This window comes from Nyctereutes procyonoides, unplaced genomic scaffold (assembly GCF_905146905.1).
Source record: "Nyctereutes procyonoides isolate TBG_1078 unplaced genomic scaffold, NYPRO_anot_genome, whole genome shotgun sequence".
Classification (NCBI taxonomy): domain Eukaryota; kingdom Metazoa; phylum Chordata; class Mammalia; order Carnivora; family Canidae; genus Nyctereutes; species Nyctereutes procyonoides.
Genome location: NW_026575046.1, coordinates 19,579,090 through 19,603,256, shown reverse-complemented (window position 1 = coordinate 19,603,256; position 24,167 = coordinate 19,579,090). Strand labels below are relative to the sequence as shown.

Here is a 24,167-nt window from a genome sequence, read left to right as displayed (position 1 = left end):
ATTTATTCATGAAAGGCACAGAGAGAAAGGCAGAGACTAGGCAGAGGGAGAAGCAGGCTCCAGGCAGGGAGTCTGATGTGGGACTCGATCCTGAGACTGCAGATGCCACCCTGAGCCAGGGGCAGGTGCTCAACCGCTGAGCCACCCAGACGTCCCACTAAAGAAAATTCTTAATTGATGTTATGAGGACCATGGTAAAGTAGTAAGAACAGAAGTTTAGCTATAGTCTAAACTTAAAAAAATTTTTGACTTTTGTTTTCAAAGATAATACTGATAGAATTAGTATAGAATCTTTATGTGTAGTATGTAGCAGTGACTATAGAAACCATATTGTAATAATTCTTTATGAAGTATCCATATTTAAAATTTTTTATTAATTGATCGACTCTCAAGTTACTAATTATTTAATCGATTGGTATTTCCTGTTACAGATTGTATGCAGGTCCAGAGGTAGATATATGGAGCAGTGGGGTTATTCTCTATGCTTTATTATGTGGAACCCTTCCATTTGATGATGATCATGTGCCAACTCTTTTTAAGAAGATATGTGATGGGATCTTTTATACCCCTCAGTATTTAAATCCATCTGTGATTAGCCTTTTGAAACATATGCTCCAGGTGGATCCCATGAAGAGGGCCACAATCAAAGATATCAGGTAATAATGCAACTTGGAGATTATCAGATCGAATAGTTTCAACAATACAAGTTAAGTGAAAAAAATAGTTGGACAGTATATATAATGTAATGCCATTTTTATGTTAAAAATATAGTACATAGGCATGTTTATTTTATTTTAGTATTTAAAAATACTAAACTAGCTACCTTAGGGAAGGAAGATCAGTAGTAGGGAGGGCTTTCACTTTTTACTTATGCATCTTTCTTTTGAAATTGGAACAGTGAATATTATATTAGTTTTTAAATATGAAAAGGTAGGTCATGTGGAATAAAAAGGGCCCTGTTGGGATGTTACCTTTGTAGTTGTTCTTTAAAATTTTCTGTAGTGTGCCTCATATTTGACTTTTATGTAGTCTCATTAGGATTAATGCTTTTCACTAGTAGCAAGTTTCTGTGTCACTCTTTGAGTTCTGATCTCATGAGTTACTGTTTTTTTCTTTTGTTCATCTTAAGTAATGACATTTAATCAATGATGTGTGTGGTTTTTGGGTAGTATACATTGAATCACATGTGAAATTACTGGTTTCTAAGTTTCATATGGAAGGGCATGCTTATAACTACCAATGGAAAAGGACAAAATCATTCTTTAAAATTTTAAATATCTAAGTGAAAGATGCTTTTTCTTGTGTTTTACATATTTTTTCCAATTTAAATTGGAAAAGACTTAGAAAACACCCAAAAAATAGAGATCTAAAATGATGTTTAATTTATCACCCAGAAGATAGTCATTGTTCTTTTGGGTGTTTTCCTTTCTTGATGTTTTTAGTTTTAGCAGTTTTTGACATAGTTCAGGTCCTTTTATATATGGAGTTAGGACACTCTTAGTTCCTTCATTAAAAATAAGGAGATATTATCATCTTCATAGAGTTGTTTTATGAGGTGAGATAATGTGTTGGAAATATTTAGCCTAAAACCTACCATTATAGTAAGCATTCAATGAATGATACTTGTCTGTTTTTGTTGTTACGGTCTTTTCACTTAACATTATATCAGAAGAGAATTAAAATCACAAAATATGTTCTTTTTCTGAGCTGGAAATAAGCTCGTCTTCATCATTTGTCATTGTCATTTGTGCCAAAACTTTAATTAAAGTGTAGACATTTATTTTCCTGTTGGTACAACATTGCTTTCTCCCTCTTAAAACCAGAGGGAGGTTGTAGCATTTCCTCCAGTATATATACACAATGAAATGTGAGCCAGAGGAGGAAAGTCTCAGTTTGAAAAAATGAAAATATGAATATAAATGAATTCATATCCTAAATTCCCCAAACTGTTGCTTGCAGTCTCATTTGTCTCTACTCAAAATCCTCCTCCTGACCCTGCTGTTTTCTCTCAGGGAACATGAATGGTTTAAACAAGACCTTCCAAAATATCTTTTTCCCGAGGATCCATCGTATAGTTCAACTATGATTGATGATGAAGCCTTAAAAGAAGTATGTGAAAAATTTGAGTGCTCAGAAGAAGAAGTTCTCAGCTGCCTTTATAACAGAAATCACCAGGACCCTTTAGCAGTTGCCTACCACCTTATAATAGATAACAGGAGAATAATGAATGAGGCCAAAGATTTTTACTTGGCGACAAGCCCACCTGATTCTTTTCTCGATGATCACCATTTGACTCGGCCCCATCCTGAAAGAGTACCATTCTTGGTTGCTGAAACACCAAGGGCACGCCACACTCTCGATGAATTAAATCCACAGAAATCTAAGCACCAAGGTGTAAGGAAAGCAAAATGGCATTTGGGAATTAGAAGTCAAAGTCGACCAAATGATATCATGGCAGAAGTTTGTAGAGCAATTAAACAACTGGATTATGAATGGAAGGTAAGAAAAAAAGGACATTCTGATTGTAGTAAGCACATTTGGCAAACCTGTAGTTTATAAATTGTTTTCTAGAAGAATTGCTTTTGATTTTGCTTTCGTTCATACCATACACTAGGTTGTAAACCCTTATTATCTGCGTGTTCGAAGGAAAAATCTTGTGACAAGCACCTACTCCAAAATGAGTCTACAGTTATACCAAGTGGATAGTAGAACGTACTTACTGGATTTCCGTAGTATCGATGGTATGTACATCCCACAAAACAACATAGCTGACATACTAGACCTTGTTACCTAACTTGCCTTTTTAGTCTTTGATTCTTTTGAAGCTTCTTGAATTGTTCCTAATAATCAATAGTGAAAGAGTATAAATTGTGATTTTGTGCCTCTGTGATGTCAACTTTTGTGAATCATGTTTTTCTTGTAATGTTAGTGTATTGTCCTTTTAAGATTATCTTAAAGCGGGCAGCCCGGGTGGCTCAGCGGTTTAGCGCTGCCTTCAGCCCAGGGTGTGATCCTGGAGACCTGGGATTGAGTCCCACGTCAGGCTCCCTGCATGGAATTGAGCCTGCTTCTCCCTCTGCCTGTGTCTCTGCCTCTCTCTCTCTCTCTCTCTCTCTCTCTCTCTCTGTGTGTGTATGTCTCTCAGGAATAGATATATAAAATCTTTAAAAAAAAAAAAAAAGATTATCTTTATTAAAGCCAGATGCAGTCTGGTCCTAAAGGGATAGTTTCTGCCACATTTGTTTTTTTGGTATGGTTCATTTGGTAAGAAAATGTTTTATTTAGAAATAAATGTTGACTTTTTATTAAATATTTTTATATCTGATATTTAGTTTTGTTTTCATTCAAGAATTAAAGTACCATTAGCTTTTAGAGTTGATTGATAAGGCGGTGTGAACAGATTTGGTTAGTAGCTTATAGGACAAGGAATTATTTGTCAAGTAAAGTTTCTTGCACCCAGCCTTTTGCTCCCAGCCTGACACTAGACACATATCAGAGATACCCATCCTTTATGAATTTTGTGAGAGTTACATGATTCCAATTTTATCTACCTCTCAGTAAAGTGTTCTTAAGTAATCACTTTTATATGAATGCACTTTATAAGGATTCCTGTGACTAAAGCATCTTATGTTCAAGATAACTGTCATAATTAGTTAAAAATGACATTGTTAACCTTAACTTTAGACTGTTGTGCATTTCTGTTTACCTACAGTCATAAACAATCAGAGACAATCTGATGATCAAATCACTGAAATATTCAGACTTTTTAAGTTGGGTATTTTAATTGGTCATCAAAATGATGACCTTACTGCAGTATACAATCTTTAAAGTACCTCCTCAAATTTTTTTAAAGAAACATTAAATACTGTTTTACTGTTTTAATAGTTTGAAAATGGAAACCAGTACTCAGAAAATATGTCTTTGATTACCATTATGTAGTTTGTTAGAATATCTTAACTATTTAGACTGGGTTGAGGTAAATTATTAATTGCAGAAAGCAGGTATTTTTGTTCTTTTTATTTTTAAATGGGAAAAATATCTTTTATCCCAGTGTATGTATGAGTAGACTATAATAGACTTAGTAAATGGTGTGATAACCATAACATGGTTTGAAATTTATTTTTTTAAAGATTTATATATTTATTTGAGAGTGAGAAAGAAAGAAAGGGGGAGACGGAAAGAGAATCCTAAGCAGACTCTCCACTGAGTGTGGAGTCTGATGCAGGGTTCAGTCCTGTGACTCTGAGATCATGGCCTGAGCAAAATTAAGAGTTGGATGTTTAACTGACTGAGCCAGCCAGGCACCCTTGAAATTTATATAAATTCAGATTTCCCACGTGCAGACACTCTTAAATAAAACTAATTTATGTCATCTATTAAAAAGCCTGATGGAACACAGGTGATTTATAATTCAAGTAAATACTCTATCCTAGCATTATAAGAGTATAACTGTATATATAAATGTTCTCTCACAAACAGACCCTTTTTAATTAAGTACAAGTTTGGCAGTTCTTCATTGGCCAACTCAATTGAGTTAAGATATATTAACACTTTTACCTATGAATTTACCTATGAATTTTTTGTCTTCTTTAAACCAATGGATAGTACCTTCGTAGTATCAGAAGGACACAGGTTTGAGTGGTGATATACTGACCAGAGCTGTTTATCTCTCTGTCCAGATGGTGTTTATCTGCTAACAAATACCAATGCAGTCTGAATGGAATGGGTTTTATATTTCTCATCGTATTTGTATCAAATTTATAACCTTAAGTTTTTTAGCCCCTGGATTTGCCAGTTGAATGAGCATTTACTATTTTTGTACTCTGTTCCCAACTTTAGTTTTTTCTTGATTTCTGTTCGTTGGAATCGTGGCTCTTTTATGAGATCTTAAATCAAATATGAAGAGAAAGTGGGAGATTAAAAGCACTAAAATGACAGGAGATTCAGGTTCTAGCTTTATCTCTCTGTTCATTTGTCTTGTTTTATGGCAAGTCACTTCACTTTCTGGGGTTTATGTTTTCTTATCAATAGAACAAATAGTTGGATGAGGAGATTTCCAAGATTATTGCCAAATTTTAAGTGCATTTATTCTATGATTTTAATATAGAGGGATTAATTTTTATTGGTAAGGAAGAATGTTTATTGAAACCCATGTTACTAGTTTTTTGGGCTCTTACCTTTGGATTGCAAGACTGATGAATAACTATGTACTGTACCCAATCTTGATTAGCCATCAGAATACATGGAAGAATACATAAAAGGAAAAAAGGCAAGTGGTTTAACACAGACTCATCACCTCTATTTCAGAAAAATTCAAAATAAACATGGTCTTGATAGCTGGTCAGTGGTCTCACTCAAAGAAGCAAATTAAATACTATTAAACTTTTTGGGGGGTGTCATGGATTATAATACATTGAAATTTTTTTTGCCCAGATGAAATTACTGAAGCCAAATCAGGGACTGCTACTCCACAGAGATCGGGATCAGTTAGCAACTATCGATCTTGCCAAAGGAATGATTCAGATGCTGAGGCTCAAGGAAAATCCTCAGAAGCTTCTCTTACCTCATCTGTGACCTCACTTGACTCTTCTCCTGTTGATTTAACTCCAAGACCTGGAAGTCACACAATAGAATTTTTTGAGATGTGTGCAAATCTAATTAAAATTCTTGCACAGTAAACCTAAAACTTTGCTTATTTCTTTGATAGCAATAAGCATGCATAATAAATCATAGCCAAATGCTTCCATTTATAATCAAGTTATACATAATTATAACTGAGGATTGGCCTTTTGGAATGCAGTTTGCACAGGAATTGGAATATGATTCATAGTTAAAAGCCTAATGTGCAAAAATGAATTAAGATAATTTTGTTATTCATTGTTCAGTAGGCATATAGCATAATGTAATATTCACAATGAATTATAGGTCTCTCAGGCTCACTTGATTTTTGGCTATTTTATATTTAGTGTATACAGGGCTTTGTAGAATATTAATTTACCATAAAGGCCTTTATATATTGTTATATGTCGATGTTATATAACTGCTTCATAAATTTATTCAATAAATATTTGCCTAGAATCCCCAGAGACCTTTATAGGAAGTTTTGTTTTGGGGGCTCCTTATTTTCTTAAATAACAAGTATCTTCTGACAGTAGTCATGTCTGGATGATCTTCCATATCTCCTCCTTTAATATTCTTTAGTATCCGGTAAGCACATCAGAGATATTAGACACAATTAAAATCTTCTCTGTAGCTTGGTAAGTCCAAGAACACACAGAACCCATATATTCAGTTACTCTAGGCACTTAGGTAAATCTTACAATTTGTCTCACTATATTCTGTACATAAATTTCTTTTTGTCATGAGCTGAGTTGCATATACTATAAATGAATTGTGTTTTTTTTAAATGAATCATGTTTTTGTCAATCTCAAATTCTGCTGCTCATGTCAGTATTGAATGTATATAAAAAATTTCTAGTCATTCAATTATGTATCTTTTAAATTGATTTAGCACACAGAACATTTCTTATAAACTGTTTAAATGCTCAGATAAGACTTTTTCTCCCAAATTTTATCATGAACATTTTTAAAAACAGAAAAATTGAAAGGCTGTAGGGTGATCACGTGTGTATCTACCACTTAGATTCCACACTGGTTAACATTTTGCCATGATTGGTTTATATCTATATATGTATATAGATATAGTAGTGTGTATGTGTGTATTTATATATATATATATATATATATATATATATATATATACACACATACATATATGTAGGTATATATATATATATATGCTTTCTCCCCTGAACCATTTGGATGTTGCTGACATACTTAATCACCCTCAACACTTCAAGCCTCTCCTAAAAATAATGACATTTTCCTAAAAGAAACATACCACTACTATAAAATTACGAATTCCCTAATGTCATTTAATCATGCATATTTAGGTTTCCCATTTGTCCTCCAAATACTTTTATAGCTTGTTATTTCAAACCAGAATTCAGTGAAAGTTTACACATTGCATTTGGTTATGTCTGCATAACATTATTTCAATAAAATATGGAACAAATCAGTTAGTGCTTCTAATGGTCACATTTATTTTGGATTTTAATCACTTTAAAAAGTAGCATTCTAGGAACTGCCTAAAGATGCTTAATTAATCTTTTTGTAAGATCTATATTTTCTTTTCCTTGCTCTTTCCTTTTTCCCAGTAGTAGCATTCCATAACAGTTGTAAATGAAGATTTAAAGTCATCTGAGTTAAAATTGGTGTCATGTGTATGCTAATAAGAAATAAAAGATACTCGAGCACCCATAATTGCCTTATACTATTTTAACTTCAAGCATTGATTTTTTTTGGTCTCAATTATTTTTCCATTGCAAAAGAGCTACCATATTTCTCCTCTAATACCTTTGTATTATAGAACTGTTTTTGGCAAATACAGTGAGCACCTATGTAACCAGATGGTAATGTACTCAAGAGTCTTGATAACTTGTGTAGTTAACTGTAGTTGTAGATTTGGTTCCAGCACCCCTAGAAACTTGCACTGAATTCAAAAGAAATACCGTGCTTCTTTTTGTCCAGGGCTTGTCTATTCAACTTAGAAGCTGTATAAAGTAATAGGAGTTCAATTTAAATAATAAGTTCAAAACTGTATTTATAACTTGTATGTGGCCCTGTGTTTTGGGGATACTGATTTGATGTAGGGTCTATAAATGCAGCATTATGTTCCTGATGTTAAGAACAGAAGACTGTATTTTTAAGGTTACAGATTTGTATATAGAACTAAAACATCATCATAATGTCTATATAAGATGTTGGGGGTGAGGAAACAAAAGGAGGAACCAATTAAATCGGACCTTCTAAAAATTGTTAATTTTGTAAACTTTGCTTCTTGTTAAGTTATTGTGATTCCTTTTAGTTACTGAATTTTATTTTGAAGATATTTAAATATTGCACTTGTACAAATAGTATGATAAATGCACAGATTATTGCAGTAAATTCTTTTTTAAGCTGGGATATTTGAAATGACAACTTCTGGTTGAAAATGTCAAGGTTGCATCAGAATTTTCAAAAATTTATTGTAGTTTGCAAATTCTTACTAACTGATGATATAAGGGAGTCAATGCAAAGGATTTTTAATCTTTTTTTATTATCTTTTCAGCAATTTATATTTTTTGTGATTTTATGCAACCATATTTTTACTTTGTCTCGACAACTGAAAGATAAGGTTTTTGCCAGAAATGTACTGTATACATAGTTTTAAATATAACAGATTTTACTGATATGTAAAAATTTTGCCATTAAAATAAGTGATTTCTCACAGAGAGGAACTTTTCTACCAGGTTGGGGGAAATGGGAGCTTAATATATCTAATTTAATTTCGCTGAAATAAACGCCATTGCTTTTACTTTGATTATATTTTCTCTTGAGATGCTTTTGTAAGTTTTTCAGAGTTTTAAATGATTTATATCAAAAGTCCTGTGCTCTCACTCTCTACCCTCCGTTCCCTGCTTTTTGACCTTGCAGTGCTACCATTCACACTGAATGAATGCTTGATGGACTGTGTGGCTAGATGTAGAACTCTGCATCTGTGCTCTGACTGGCACCCCTGGAATGAAAGACAAATGAGTGTTGTTTAACTCTTTCCCCTTATCTCCAGTTCATCTTCTCCACTCACAGCAGAAATCTCATTTTCATGGTGACTTCTGACAAAATGAATGAAGTTCCACATACAACTATAAATTGGTTAATAGGGTAGAAATCAATCTTTGTAGTAAAGTATTTCTGAGAAGTGTCCATGTATGTTTTGATTTGGGTATATTTAAGTATATAATTTAAAATACTTTGACGTAGAAAATGGATGATAAAAAACACTTGTTACATTGTGCTTAATTTTTTTAACTCCAGGGAAAGCTAAAACACCTGTTCATAGCTGATCACCTGTGCACCTTTTGACAATGTGTCTATGAAATATGGTGCTTAAATAGATTTTAACACTTGAACAATAATTATTGTCTCAGCTAAATTACTGATTTTTTAATTTCATCTAAAAATTAACCACCTGAACAAAATATTAAGATATATGCAATAAAAGCCTAAATGGTTACCAGTTTTCCTTGGTTGTAAACATTGGATTTGGTTAGAATTCCACTACTATTAGAATTCAATTATAATGAAATCTCATATTCCAAACAGCATTGTTAGAGCTTGTGCTAGATTGTTGGCATTCTAAATCTTTAAAATAGTTTGACAATTGTAACAAAAGAAAACAGTACTAAAGAATGTTATGGGGTAGCCCGGGTGGCTCAGCGGTTTAGGGCCTGCCTTTGGCCTGGGGCGTGATCCTGGAGACCTGGGATCAGTCCCACATCGGGCTCCCTGCATGGAGCCTCTTCTCCCTCTGCCTGTGTCTCTGCCTCTTTCTCTCTCTCTCTCTCATGAATAAATAAAATCTTTAAAAAAAAAAAAGAATGTTATGAATAGCACATAAGATTGTTCTTTAGGGAACTTATAAATTGCTCTAGATACTTCCTTACCCTGACTGTATAAAATTGTATAATAAATTCTCGTTTGAAAAAATCAATACTTATTGAACTGTTCTATTGTAGACAAATAGACTGTTCTATTTATTGTGAATGCCAATAAATGTTAACTATGATGAATTTAGAGGATTTCTAGCAACTTGGAAAATGATCATATTGTCAATAAACAGCATGGGAAATGCATTAAATATATTTAGGTACATTAAGTTCACAGGCCAAAGTAAGTAGGGAATTGGTGGGTGAAGTGTGAAAACTCAGTGTTGGAGGTAGCCTTTACCAGAGTAAAATTATTGGAGAGTTTTAGGAAAGACCCCTAGAAAGGGGTACAACTTCAAGCTCCACTTAATTATTCACTCTCCAAACTATATCCCCTCAAATAGCTACTGTGAACCAAGCACTAAGAATGTGACCACAGGCATAAATCCTGCTCTGAGTGTCTTGTCAGGGAGATATATATATATTTTATTTTTTTGGGGGGATATATATATTTTAAAAGACTTATAAGAAGTATTTAACATAGAAAAGTGCACAAATCATAAATATATGGCTTGATAAATTTTCCTGTTTTAGGCTTGCAGTGAACATAGACGTGTCGACCCCCACCCATATTAAGAAACATTCCTCTACCTTTGTGTCCTTTATAATTAATATCATAAGTTATATACTCCTATATATTTCTATGATATGACTATATTATTGGCAACACCATCAATTGTTTTTCTTGAAGTAACAGGCTCTGTTCATTTTCATAAGGCCTCTCACATACTCAAGCCTGAAAAACTGGAGAGCTGGTTGCTTTTCTAAAATAAGAGTTGTATTCCCCAAAAATGTATCTAGTTCACAAGTGCTTTTACTTGAGATATCATATGTCCATACACAGCAGACGTACTTTATGACTATCAAGGGTCATTTTAATAAAATGATTTTTACTGCTTCATGGATATTCTTGAGTGATTTTTTTTTTGAGGGGGGGGGGTACTATGAGTATGGTGAAGAGTACAGTGACAAGCACGGTTTGGTATCATTGCCTTGCTTCCAGCTGAGCTGCCATCAATTTTACCCACCACTGCTTTTCTATTAACAGGGCAATGTCAACACTGTGAAAAATGGCAAATGATGTTTTCCTGTCAACACGAAAATACTTTGTAAAGGTCTTGGCAACCCTCCGGCGTCTGAGGATCACTTTGGAGAATCATTGTTCCACAAGCAGCGGTTCTCCATGGAGTAGGGGGAGAGGAACAATTTTTCTTCCAGGGACATTTGGCAATGGCTGGAGACATTTTTGGGTGTCCCAGCTGGTGGTAGTGGATGCTGATGACATCTCGTGGGTAGATTCCCGGGGATGCTGCTAAACCTCCCACCGCGCATAGGAGATTATGCAGTCTGAAAGACGATGCTGAGATCGAGAAAGCCTGGTGTACAAAGATGGTCTTCCTTTGCACAAGATAGCTACATCGATAAATTAATGATCTTAATTTTTTCCGTTTCCTTAACAGTTCCCTGTGTTCCATTTCCCCACTTTTATTATTTGCAAGACGCACACCACAGCTCCTTTCAAGTTAAAATTCTTCTGGGCCCAGCTGACTTGTTTTTTCCTACGGGAAGCCTACGGTGGAACCACGGGCCTCCCCGATCTGCTCCCCGGAACCCCTTCCCCGTGGAGTTGTGCTTGTCGTTTGCGTCTGGCCAGACCCTTGGCTAGGCTGTAAAGTCCTTTAGGGCAAGGTTCTATCGTAATGCTATCCCCTCAGAGAGCTTACTGTGCACCAAGCACTATATCCAATGCTATATCCCCCCTCCTACCCCCTCACCCCCCAGACCCTTTCCCCGGAGCCTCGTCTGTTTCACCTGCGGACTGGCCGGGGCTGCCTCCCCTCTGTGCGCACCTCCACCTGCGCAGCCGTAGTTTCCCGCGCTCACGCCCCGCGGCCGCCCGAGCGCCAGGGGCTCCGGGCCCCGGTGGCCCAGACTACAAATCCCAGAAGGCAACGGGCGTGCGGACGGCCGCGGTGGCTTCTGGGCTTTGTGGTCCGGAGACCGGGATTGGCAACCCGGCAACCGCTAGGGCTCCGAGAGTCGCCTCTTCCCGGCCCGCTTCTCTGCGCGGTTCCGACGCCCCGGGTCGGCCAGGCCGGTTTCTCGGGAGACCTGTGCCCCCACCAAAGGCAGGCCGCTGGGAGGTCGGGCGTGTTGGTTTCCGTTTCCGGTGGGCAAAGGGCGAGCACAATGTAAACACGGGACCAGGGGAGGGGAGTGGTCAGCAGGTACCTGGGGCTCCGCCGACTGCGGTGGGAGCCGGAGGAAGGGCCGGAGAAGGAGGCTGGTGGGCCTCGCCGGGAGGGGACGAGGGGCCTGGAGGCGTCGGAGCTGCGGCCCGACAGGGCGGTGGCAACGCGGGACGCTAAGGTGGGTCTCCCGAGGCGCACGATCCTGAGGGGTCGGGCCCTCCCGGACGCGGGCGGCAGGAGCGGCGGCCCGGCCCGGCCCGGCCCGGCCCGGCCCGGCCCTCAGCGGCGGGAGGGGCGGACGGAGCTGGCGGGTGGCGCCCGGGGCCGCCTTTCTGAGCCTCGCTCGGGAGCTCGCTAAGACGGGTCTCTCCGCGGTGACACTTCCGGGCACGCTGCTGCTCGACTCTCGGCTCCGAATCCGGCCCGGCCCCCGGAGGGTGCTGCTCCGATTTCCTGCCGCGGTTCACCCGGTGGTTTCTCGCCTTCGGCGCTGCGTCCTGCGGTGCAGCGAAGACCGACGGCGCGTGCGCCTGTGGCCGGGGAACTGTCCAGCCGCCCGCAGCAATTCGAATGCCCGCTGTCGGGGTCGTCCCGGCGAGAGGGCGTGGAGCACAGCACGGTTGTGTAGAGTTTCCGGGGTGTTCATGAGCCCTCAAGCCTATGAGATGAATCTGTGTTGTTTCCGGAGTTGAACGTGAAGCCTGTACGATTACGATTTGCCCATACGACTTCTTGTCCGAGTTAAAAAAAAAAAAAAAAAAAAAAAAAGTAAAGGCTCGTAGGTGCCTTGTGCACCCAACGGTAGATTCAGATAAGTCTTATTTTTTTTTCAGATAAGTCTTATTTATACGAAGTTTCAATTTCACGTTCAGATGACCTTAGAGGAACAATAAACTTACACTGATTAAGGTATCGGAATCAACTCCGAGAGTGTTGTTTTCCAGGCTAGAAAGTGTTTTGCAGATGTCCTAGGAGTCACTTTTTAGCCTTTTATTCTTTACTCATTTTATTTTATTTATTTATTTATGAATTATTTTATTCATGGGAGACGCAGAGAGAGAGAGGCAGAGACACAGGCAGAGGGAGAAGCAGGCTCCACGCAGGGAGCCCGACGTGGGACTCGATCCGGGGTCTCCAGGGTCAGGCAGGCCCTGGGCTGAAGGCAGGCCCTAAACCGCTGAGCCACCGGGGCTGCCCTAACTTTTATTTTTTTTAAAACTTCTCAGCCTCCCCTCCAGGAAGCCTCAAGTGTCTCCACTGAAGTCATAGAATCCTTTGTTTACTCTCTAATAGCACTTACTCTGGAGTGTATTGACCATACTTTTGTGGTCTCTAGACAATTCTGAAGAAAGTACAAAGCTCTGCAAATCGCCTTGGTAACAGATTGATGCCTTTCAGCCCCAGTGGGCCCTTAGCACCACACTCTTTATTCATCCCTTATTGCTGCGGTTCCCATTTTTCCATTCTCTGTAGTGTCTATTTCGGAACTTTTCTATTCCTCTCAAGTACCCAGATCTATTTCTTTTCTGTTTACCTGGAGCAGATGACTCGCTGCCTATTTCTCTGGGAAATGTGAAGCTTAGGAGTGTGAGATCCTTCATTATCTTTCCCCCCTACCCCTGAACTTGTCTGTACTTTTCATTCAATAGCGTGGATGTACTCTTTTCGCTCTCTTCAAGGCTAAACTTGTCAATTGCTAGTGGTCATCAGGCCTTTTGTACTCCTGTGGCATCATTCTCTCCTGATGTCCGCAGCCTCTGCTCTCCAGAAGAGCTTAAAGGATTGGTGAAGGAAGATGGCAGAAACACCTGAGGCGGTGTTGTGTGTGGCTTTTTTCATACGTGGTTGAGAACCACCATCTGGGGTCTTAGCCTGTACCTGTCTTTGACATTTAGAACAATGGTTTAGATTGGAGGATGAGGGAGGGTAATGGGAGTCTGATTACCTATTAATTCTTGAAAAATATATGTGGGTCTCTCTGTTCCTTTTTCCTTTCCTCTCCACCTTAACTCCTGCTCCCAATAATAAGTAGACCTGACCAGTGATTTCTAGTGTAGTTTGCCTATAGTAAATGCACCAGGTTTTCCTCTGTTAATAGGATTCCCACACTACCTGGTTCCTCACATTGATGATTTGGAAACAAAGTTCCATTTGGAAACTTGAAGCCAGAAAAATGTGATCGTCCTCATTCTTGTCGCCTTTAGGGACAATCATATCATAAATACAAGAGTTCTGATCGAGATATATTATCCTGAAATCTTACCGAGACCTTCCTAATGATTTATTCTCTTACATTGTCTTCACTCTGTGCCTCGAGCCTTCTGTTCCATAGTAACCACACTTCATTTTAAGCCATTTCTTGATTCTTCCCCTAAGTTCTTTAGAATCATCTTCAAACATAGGAAACTCATTCTCCTATTTTGTAATGGGTCTGGGGAGAGAGTTTGGCATTGTCCTTTCCCTAGTGTAGTTTGTAATCCATTACTCCTCTAGGCTTTTTGAGCAATCTCTTCTCAGATATGTGGTTCACCCATATCTGCCTGTGTATTTCTTGATTGCTGTAATTTATTGAAACTTCCTTGTATTCATTAGGAACTTAGGCACATGACCTGTAATTTTCTTACCCCTCCAAGTTCTGCCACTATCTTAGGCCTTTCCATGTGAATAACTTCAGTCACCTTTCCTTTTTTGTCCCCTTCCTTCTATTGATGACTTATATTTTACTTCAGCCATGCGCATCAGTAATGAAGACCCGACATCTGCTAGAACCTATCCACTACTTCTTTTCCCTCTCTCCCTTACTCTCACAATGCCCATTCTTTGATAATTTTATAAAGACCTCTGCTTCATTGCTTTTCCTTATCCCCCTAGTTGATTACTCCGTAGATCATAATCACCTCAAGGTTATAGACTCCCTAAGAACGGAATGAAAGGTTAGGTACCCTTCTCCAGAATGCACATAGATATAGAAAAAATTTACATACAATTCCAGGAGTTTCTCGATGTCTTTAAGCACATCCATGTAACTACTAAGAATTCTTGGATCCCTCAGTAAATCCCTTCTCTAAATAAATACTTGTTGAATGTTTCTTTGGTTTTCTTTAATATTGTTCCATCAATTGTCCTTTCTTTCTTATCCTTTCTTTTGATTTACAAAACAGTTTAACATTTGTTACCTTTTAAATTCACCTAATAGTTTTCTTGTGAATTAAGTTATTTACCAAGTTTGACTCTTCTAAAAACTTTTTATTGTGGAAAATTTCAAATGTGTATGAGAAAGGAAAGTACAAGGAATCCTGTGTACGTATCACCTAACTTTATTGGTTATCAGCTTAGAGCAATCTTTTCATCTATATTTCTCCTCTCTTGCATCCCTACCCTTGGTGATCACTTTGAAACAATTTCTAGCTATCATATAATTTCATGTGACATATTTTAGTATATATTTCTAAAAGATAAGCATTCTTATTATAAACTTGATTATAATACTATTATCATGGCTTCCACAATAGCAGTGATTCCTTAATATCATCAAATATCAAATCAGTGTTCTAATTTCCTTATTATTTCATAAATGTTTCCTCCTCATTGGTTTGTTGACATCCAGAGCTAAACAAGATGCATGCGTTATATTTGGTTAGTATGTCTCTGAAGTCTCTTTTTATCTCCATCTTTCTCTTTGTCCCTGGAAGTTTATTTTTTGAAGAAACCAGTTTTATTTTTCTTTAGTTTTTGTTATTTGCTGTCTTCATCTCTGATGTGTTATCTAGCATGCTCATCTATGTCACATGTTTCTTATAACTTGGTAGAGTTTGATAGGCTTGATATGATTCAGGATTAATTTTTGACTTCGTAGGTCAAAATTTTTGACCTTCATAGGTACTCCATAGGTGGTATGGCACTTTCACCAGGAGATACTATAGTCCAGTTGGCTTTCTTTATGATGTGAGCACCCTTTGTTGACTGTTGCTTTGATCCACTACTTAATTAGGTGTTTAAAAAGTGGTGACAGTCTCATTCTGTTCTCCCATTTTCATCTGTAATTTGGAGAACTTCTACAGAAGGCCAAGTTTGAATTTTAAAGCTGTTTTTTAAATAATTTTCCAGAATGGCTTCCTTTGGATGGAAGAGGAAAATTGGTGAGAAGGTCTCGAAGGTCACTTCCCAGCAATTTGAAGCTGAAGCTGCCGATGAGAAGGATGTAGCTGAGAATGAAGAAGGAAACTGGCTTCATGCCATTAAACGTAGGAAAGAAATTCTCCTTGAGGGCTGTGCTGAGAAAAGTAAGCAGCTGAAGGATGAAGGAGCTAGTTTGGCTGAAAATAAAAGGTATGTTTTTAGAGTTTTCTTATGGAGAACAGTTTACATTGCTGTCAGTAAGGAGATGAAGAGTTAGGAATCTGTTAATTCATGTTTTAAACATCTGACCTGGGTGCTAAATTAATCAGATAAATAAAAGTTTTAAAGACACCTTTAAACATTTTCCTGGAATCGGAAAGTTTGTAGAAGAGTCTTTAAGATGCTTGGAATGTCTGCTTTGCTGTCATTTTTGTTCTGTCTGAAGAAGAGTAAACGCTAAGTAAAATGTAATCCAAGTTATTGGTTGGTAGGAGATAGTTTAATTTCTGGAAACTCTGTCCTTGTGTTATTATATATACCAGACAAATTAGATGTTTCCTGAAGGACTTTGATGGCATGTATTTTTTTTAAGAGGTGTTCAGTTATCCTTTTCCATTGGCTTTTGTATATTTCAATAAATGCAGGTGCACAGGAATTTGATAGTAGTTTCATTTATCCTCAGCCCTTCCTCAGCTAAGCTCTTACACTTCTCCTAATCACCCTTCACTGTTACCCGTTTTCCTTTTTTTCCTACTTTCATGTTCCTTTTCCTCTGTCTCTGGGTAGGTCTTTCAGTGGGACCAAAAATCATTCTTTCACAAATTAATGAGGTCTGGACCCATTAGTTCATAGATTCTATAGAGAAAGCTGGAATTCTCTATATAGGCAAAGAAAATGATCTGTACCTGATACCACATACAAAGATGGACTCCACAGAGCTAAAAAACATCTCAGTGTGAAATGTAAAACTACACAGTGAATGAAAGAAAATATGGAAGGATATCTTTATAACCTAGAGGTAGAGAAGGACATTTTTATTTTCAAAAATTTCAAATCAATATTAGGGTTGAAAGAATAGTTTAGCCCTTGTATTCCTTCTGTCTAGATTCAAAAATTACTAATAGTTGCTTTATCTATTTCTGTGCAACATATACATACATTGACGTATGTAATTGTAAATTTACAATTTGTTTGTGATCTGTTTCAAAGTATGTTGTAGACATAATCCTAATTTAGCATGCTTTTTATAAGAATAAAAATATTTGGGGGCATCTGGCTAGCTCAGTCAGTGAAGCATATCCCACTTGATCTCTAGGTTGTGAGTTCAAGCCCATGTTAGGCAGGAAGGCTACTTAAAAGAATAAAGATGCCTCTTACTAAACACTAATATGCAGTCCATATTTAGATTTTTCTAATTTTCACTGAAATGTCTCTTACAGTTTTTTTTTTTTTTTTAAACCAGGATCCAATCAGAGCTCATACATTTTCATTTGGTTGTTATATCTCTTTAGTGTTTACTTAGGTCCCCTACTTTATCATCCATGATATTGGCATTTTTGAAGAGTCTAGACCAGTTTTCTATTTGATTGTTCCCTTATGGATGTCATTTAACTGGTTCCTCTATCTCATGCATTTCTTCTAAACTGAAGTGTGGAGATTTGATTTAGATTCCGATTAACTTTTTGACAAGAATACTTAATAATCAAGTTTGCACTTTCTATTGTATCATATTGAGAGGAAATAACATCCGGTTGTCGTCAATGGAGCCATTTGAAAGATCTCATGCCTATGTCTGTTTTCTGTGTTTAATATCTGCTGAAAGTCATATTTTAATAAAAATCTTGAAACATTTATCCTTGGTGAAGGAAATATATTAGAGAATTATACTGGGCAGCCCGGGTGGCTCAGCGGTTTAGCGCTGCTTTCAGCCCAGGGTGTAATCCTGGAGAACTGGGATCGAGTCCCGCGTAGGGCTCCCTGCATGGAGCCTGCTTCTCCCTCTGCCTTTGTCTCTGCCTCTGCCTCTGTGTGTGTGTGTGTGTGTCTTTCTCATGAATAAATAAATAAATAATTTTAAAAAAATTAAAAAAAAAGAATTATACTGATCATCACGAGGAGTGGTTTTTTTTTTTGTTTTTTTTTTTTTTTGCATTAAGGATGATTTTGAGAAGGTATATGTATGGTCAGTGGGAGTAATATCTGAATAGGTCTATGTTTAGGACAGAACACTCTTCAGCTCACCTAGAGATCTAAAATCAGGCCAGTGTGCTTTTGACTGGTATCTTCTATGTGGTAGTGAAACATTTGAGAAATTAAAGTAGTACTGAACAAAAAGCAATTTTTTCTTTTTTTTTTTTTTTCCTTCTTCCTTAATTAAAATTGGTCAGGGTGGTTATAAGATTCCTTGTCAGTCATTTTAGTCATGAATGAGTCAGAGTTGAGGAAACAACATTTTAGTTTCTAGGTCTGTTCTTATTTTTGATTCTTGGAGTAATCTTTTATTAATGTATTTTAATATTTATATAAAACATCAAATGGTGCCTAAACTATAGTATATTAGTACCTCAAATTGGAAAACAATTATGGAAAATAAATATCAATCAAGCGCAATTAACAGCCTAATGTTACATTATGAATTCTACATGTGGTATTAGTTTTTTTGTAAAACTGTGCAAGATTGAGCATTCTGTCTTAGTCAGAAGAAAACCCACTATAAATTTTCCACATTTATGAAATCACTTTCAGAACATCCATAAAACATCTTTAGAAATTCCTGTAAATGCCTGTTAAAAGTTCATTAACTTTGTTTTTGCCTTTTTCTCTAGACCACACTAGTGTGCAGGAGGAAAAAGCAATTTGGTTATTACCATGGGAGTCCCTCTGAATTTCCTGTGGTACAAGAGAGATAGCAACTTTGTAGATAAACAAAATAACTCTTGTTTTCTGCCTCCATGTCAAAACATTGAGTCATTTCACCAAAATCAGCTGGGTTGGGTGTTTTATTTTGAATGGAGAACACTGTGAAATGATGGAGTTTGTTGCTGGTCAGCATTTGTTTTGGAATAATATATACACAGCTTTAGAAGATAACTAAACAGAATAAAAGGAATCTAGTGGGTTGAACAGTTTGGCTATGCTGTGCCAAAACTAAATAGAAATATAGTTTAAAAAGGCCTAAGGTAATATTAAACTTGATTTAAGTAATATGAGGAATAAAAAATAATATAAGGAGGAATAGTGAAGCTAAATTAAAAGAAAACGAACAAAACCTCAGTCCCTGTCTTCTGAATCAGCTTCATCTTTAAGCATTCTCATTTCCACTATGTTTTAGCCATGCTGTCTTCCTTGTGTTTTTGAACACAGTTTTTATACAACTTTGTCCTATGATGCTCTGTCTGAAAAGTCTTATCTTCTGTTTTCTGATGTCTATGTTCTTGTCCTCTTGATCTCTGCCCACATGTTGTCATCTCTGTGAGCCCCTTTCTGAGCTCATTTCCCGTTTGAATTCATCACATCAACCTTTTCTAACTTTTAGCATTTCTCCCTTTTTGAAGTTACCTTACACACTTATTGAGCTATTTGTTTATATGCTGTTTGGTTCCCTACTGTAGGAATGTAGGCTTCAGGACAGTAGGGACTTTGACTTTTCTACTCTGTATTCAGCACTTAGAACAATTTGTGTCACTTACCAGACCCTCAAATAGAACTATAAACATAATGTAATTCCAATAAAAATTCTAGCAGGCTTGATTTTGTAGTAATTGACAAGCTTGTACTAAAATTCATAGGGAAATGCAAAGAATCTAGACTGGCCAAAACAATTTTATGGAACAAAAAAATATGTAGAGAACTTAGGCTACTTTATTTCATTACCACATTCTTGAATGCTGTGCCTTAATAGTGTGAGAATGGACATCTACAGATCATGAAAAGAATGTAAGGTACAGAAATGACTCACATTTATGTCGTAGCTGATCCAAGTTAAAAATTCTGGTTATCAAAAGGCATAATTAAAAAAATGAATATTTGGGCACCAGGGTGGCTCAGTGGTTGAGTATCTGCCTTTGGCTCAGGTAGTGATACCAGGCCCGGAGTCCTGGGATTGAGGTCTGTATCAGGCTCCCTACTGGGAGTCTGCTTATGTCTCTGCCTCTCTCTGTGTGTCTCTCATGAATAAATAAATAAAATCTTAAAAAATAAAAGAAAATGAAAATTCAGGCTACAGACTGAGACATTTTCCTAGACTGTATAAAGTACTCTCATAATTCAGTGGCAAGACACTAGCCAGTTAAAAAATAGTTAAAAAGGCTGACCTAAAACTTTATAAGAGAAGATATATGAATGGCCACTAAGCACATGAAAAGCTGCTCAGCATGATTAGTCACCAGAAAACTTCAAATTAAAACCACAGCATAGTACTACATAACCACTAGAATGCTAAAATTGAAAAGACTGACAATATCAAGTGATGATGTAAAGCAACTCAAATTTTCAGCCATTGTTCATGAAAATGTAAAATAGTTTTACTATTTTGGTAAACAGTCTGACTGTTTCCTGTAAAGTTAAACATACACTTTGCCATACAATCCAGCAATCTACTCCCTCCTAGATATTTATTCAGGAGAAAGGAAAACATATATTCACTGAAAGACTTATCTAACAGTGTTCCTCGTAGTTTTATTCACAGTGGCCATGAAATGGAAATAATCAAAATGTTCATAGCAGGTAAATGGATAAATTGTGGTATATCCATCCGGTAGTACCCTATGGAGCGATGAAAAGGAATGATGATGCATCCAAAAATTACTATGTTCAGAGAAGGAAATCAAAGAATGTATACTATCTGATTTCATCTATGTAAAACTCTCTAAAGACAGATCTAATCTGTAGTGACAATCCTACTGAGTGATGAAAAAGGAGTGATTGATGCATCCAAAAATCATTATGTTCAGAGAAAAAGAAAGAGGGCACACTGTCTGATTCCATCTATGTAAATCCCTAAATGGGACTGTAATCTATAGTGTTTGTCTGGAACTAGAAATTGGGGTGGGTTGACTGCGAAAGGGCATAGGGAACTTTTTGGGTTAATAATAATGTTCTTGGGCAGCCCCGGCAGCTTAGCGGTTTAGTGCTGCCTTCAGTCCAGGGCGTGATCCTGGAGACCCTGGATCGAGTCCCACGTCAGGCTCCCTGCAGGGAGCCTGCTTCTCCCTCTGCCTGTGTCTCTGCCTCTCTTACTCTCTGTGTCTCTCACGAATAGATAAATAAAATCTAAAATAATAATAATAATAATAATAATAAGGTTCTGTAATGTGAATGGTTATAGTATCTACCTAGGTGTGTACATTTTTAAAAACTCATTGAAGAGGATACTTAAAATGGGTACATGTTTTGGCATTTAAATTATACTCCAATACATTTGATAAAAAAATCAGGGGTGCCTGGGTGACTTAGTCGGTTTAGCATCCAACTCTTGATTTTGGCCTAGGTCATGGTCTCAGGGTCATGTATTAGCCTCTTAATTTACTTCCTAGGCTCTGGGAGCAGTGGTAGAAGTCCCCAGTCTGGAAATGGGGAGGGGAACTTTGCAGTTGCACATATTCCCAGTTGTCAAGTTAAAATTTTTTTTTAAATTTTTATTTGTTTATGATAGTCACAGAGAGAGAGAGAAAGAGAGAGAGAGGCGCAGAGACACAGGCAAAGGGAGAAGCAGGCTCCATGCACTGGGAACCTGACCTGGGATTCGATCACGGGTCTCCAGGATCGTGCCCTGGGCCAAAGGCAGGCGCCAAACCACTGCGCCACCCAGGGATCCCCGTCAAGTTAGAATTTACCTCAAGTTAGCATCTCAGAAGTTGTATAAAATTGTGTATAAAATCATGTCACCTTGTTTTTTGTTTTTTTTGTATAAAATGATGGTAGGGATTAAGTGCATCAAAATACGGAACAGCTTTGAACTTGGGGTGAGTACTAATCATGAGAATGGTAGAGAAGTAGGATTCTGGAGGAATTGCTAGAGATGGAGGAAGGGAGGAAAGGTGATGAAGGAGAGAGAGGTACTTCTACTTCCTAGGATACAAGCCTTTGCCTCCTTGTGATTTTCTTTCTTTTCTTCTCTCCTTCCTTCCTTTTCTTTCTTTCCTCTATCTTTTTTGCACTGAATATTTTCTTATTTAGTTTTATTTAGCCCTTAGAGTGTTATCTGGACACATGAAATGGAGCCCACTCCAAGTATGTTAATGTCATCCTTCCTCCAAAGGCAGCACAGTTCTTTAGCATTTCAGAGTCTCCTGCTGTTGGTTTACTTCATTACTAACTACTCTGGAAAAACTTTGGTTTACAATGGAATAGTTTTTAAAGATTTTATTTATTTATTCATGAGAGAGGCAGAGACACAGGCAGAGGGAGAAGCAGGCTCCCTCCAGGGAGCCTGATGCAGGACTTGATCCCAGGATTCCGGAATCACAACCTGAGCCAAAGGCAGATGCTCAATCACTGAGCCACCCAGGTGCCCTTGGTTTTTAAGATTTGAAGTTCTACCTTTATGATTCTTTGTAACCAAAAACTGGTGTTCTATCTAAACACTAAGTAATTTTGATGATTTACAGGGACAGTATTGTGAGTATAGTGATTAAGAGTGTGGATTTTGAAGTCATTTTACCTCTGTTCAGATCCTATTATTTCTGTCTGTATAACCTTTGGTATATCATTAATTTTTTGAGTGTCAGTTTCCTCCTGTGTCGAATGGTAAGACTTCTCTCAGACTATTGCGGAATTAAAAGGCAAGTCCATGTAAAAAGAACTTAACATGTCACCTAGCACCTGGGAAACATTTGATAGATGTACTCCAGATATTATATTTTAGGATTTTATATGTGATTGGTACATTTCATGTAATATTAAGATTTTTTACAAGTTATTTTGTTCAGACACCTTTTTCTAGAATTGTTACTAACTGGGATAAACCTTTCCAGAGTCACAGTGTGAGTCCCAACTTTGATAGGTTGGCTTTCAAGGTTTCAGCCACTAGATGGTGATATTTGATTATGTCCAGTTTTCTCTGTGGGAATTAGTGTGTATGTGTGAAGAAGAAATATAATTAGAATTTACCATGAATTTTGTCTCTTGTCTAGAAAAGTATACCTACCAAAGTGAATCTGAGGGCAGTCTGGCCACGTGGCATGCATTTTATTGGCTTCAGCATGGATCTACTTAATGATTGTGAGCTTCATTTAGATGTCATCTGTTCCTCCCTCTCTTTTGGATTCTTCTCACTGATGTACAAGTATATCTTGATAACAGCCATTTAAAAAGCTTCCCTTGCCTGCACATGCCCCACCATTTCTTCATTCCCCTTTCACCACCAGCTCCATTTCTTGATGAATCATCCTCTGGGTCTAATCCATTACGTTTCTATTCCCACTGGCCTACTGCAGCCCCTCTAGTGAAGGTTATATAACCTCCGGACATTATGTCTCTTTTCTCATTCATTGTCCTTGTCATCATTCAGCATAGTTGACCCCTGTCTTCCTGAATACACTGCTCTCTCATCTACAGCACCACGCTCACAGTTTTTCTTTTGTCTCACTGTCCATTTCTTTAAAATTTTTTTTAAAGATTTTATTTATTTATTCATGAGAGACACAGAGAGAGAGGCAGAGACACAGGCAGAGGGAGAAGCAGACTCCATGCCGGGAGCCTTATGTGGGACTCCATCCGAAACTCCAGGATCATGCCCTGAGCCGAGGGCAGACACTCAACCACTGAGCCACCCAGGTGTCCCTCACTGTCCATTTCTTAATCTTTGCTTCCTCTTCTTGTGTTCATTTTCTAAATCTCCAGTGCTTACTTTATACTCACTTGGATGTCTAATTAGTATCTTAAATTGAACATGTACTAAGCAGAACTTTGCTTTTTCTTTCAAATATCTGGTACTTTTTAGTCTTCCCCATGTCAGTAAAAGGCATCACTATTTGCCCAGTTACTTAAGCCTAAAAGCCTGGAGTCAGTTCCACTGGTTTATGTGCCAGTAAAGAGCTAATCAGCCCCAGTCACTTCCAACTGCCTGCCCTTTTTGCTGTTCTTATGGCCATTAGGCCCTGGAAGCAGCTGCTGCTGTTATAGACCAAACAGCCCACATTTATGGTCCTAAATGACAACCCGAGACCATCACACCTTGACACTGGCCGGATTGGACTTATAGATGCTCTGAAGGGAGTGGGTCACACACTGAGAAGTATGGGAGGAGTTAAAACGTGGGGTAGAATTT

At 37.6% G+C, this 24,167-nt stretch overlaps 2 protein-coding genes across 7 annotated transcripts in view; both read left to right on the top strand.

The window, feature by feature from the left end:
* The window catches only part of PRKAA1 (protein kinase AMP-activated catalytic subunit alpha 1), a 37,075-nt gene extending 26,583 nt beyond the window's left edge, over nucleotides 1-10,492 (top strand). For all 6 annotated transcript variants that reach the window (XM_055325048.1, XM_055325051.1, XM_055325053.1 and 3 more), the window contains 4 exons: nucleotides 432-656; nucleotides 2,013-2,499; nucleotides 2,615-2,741; nucleotides 5,434-10,492. In XM_055325048.1, coding sequence (XP_055181023.1) covers nucleotides 432-656; nucleotides 2,013-2,499; nucleotides 2,615-2,741; nucleotides 5,434-5,678 — 1,084 coding nt within the window. In that variant the 3' untranslated portion in view covers nucleotides 5,679-10,492. The remainder of the gene's footprint in view (nucleotides 1-431; nucleotides 657-2,012; nucleotides 2,500-2,614; nucleotides 2,742-5,433) is intronic.
* Nucleotides 10,493-11,517: 1,025 nt separating this feature from the next.
* The window catches only part of TTC33 (tetratricopeptide repeat domain 33), a 34,890-nt gene continuing 22,240 nt past the window's right edge, over nucleotides 11,518-24,167 (top strand). The window contains exons 1-2 of the mRNA XM_055325047.1: nucleotides 11,518-11,957; nucleotides 15,887-16,108. Of these exons, the coding sequence (XP_055181022.1) occupies nucleotides 15,888-16,108 (221 nt within the window). The 5' untranslated portion in view covers nucleotides 11,518-11,957; nucleotide 15,887. The remainder of the gene's footprint in view (nucleotides 11,958-15,886; nucleotides 16,109-24,167) is intronic.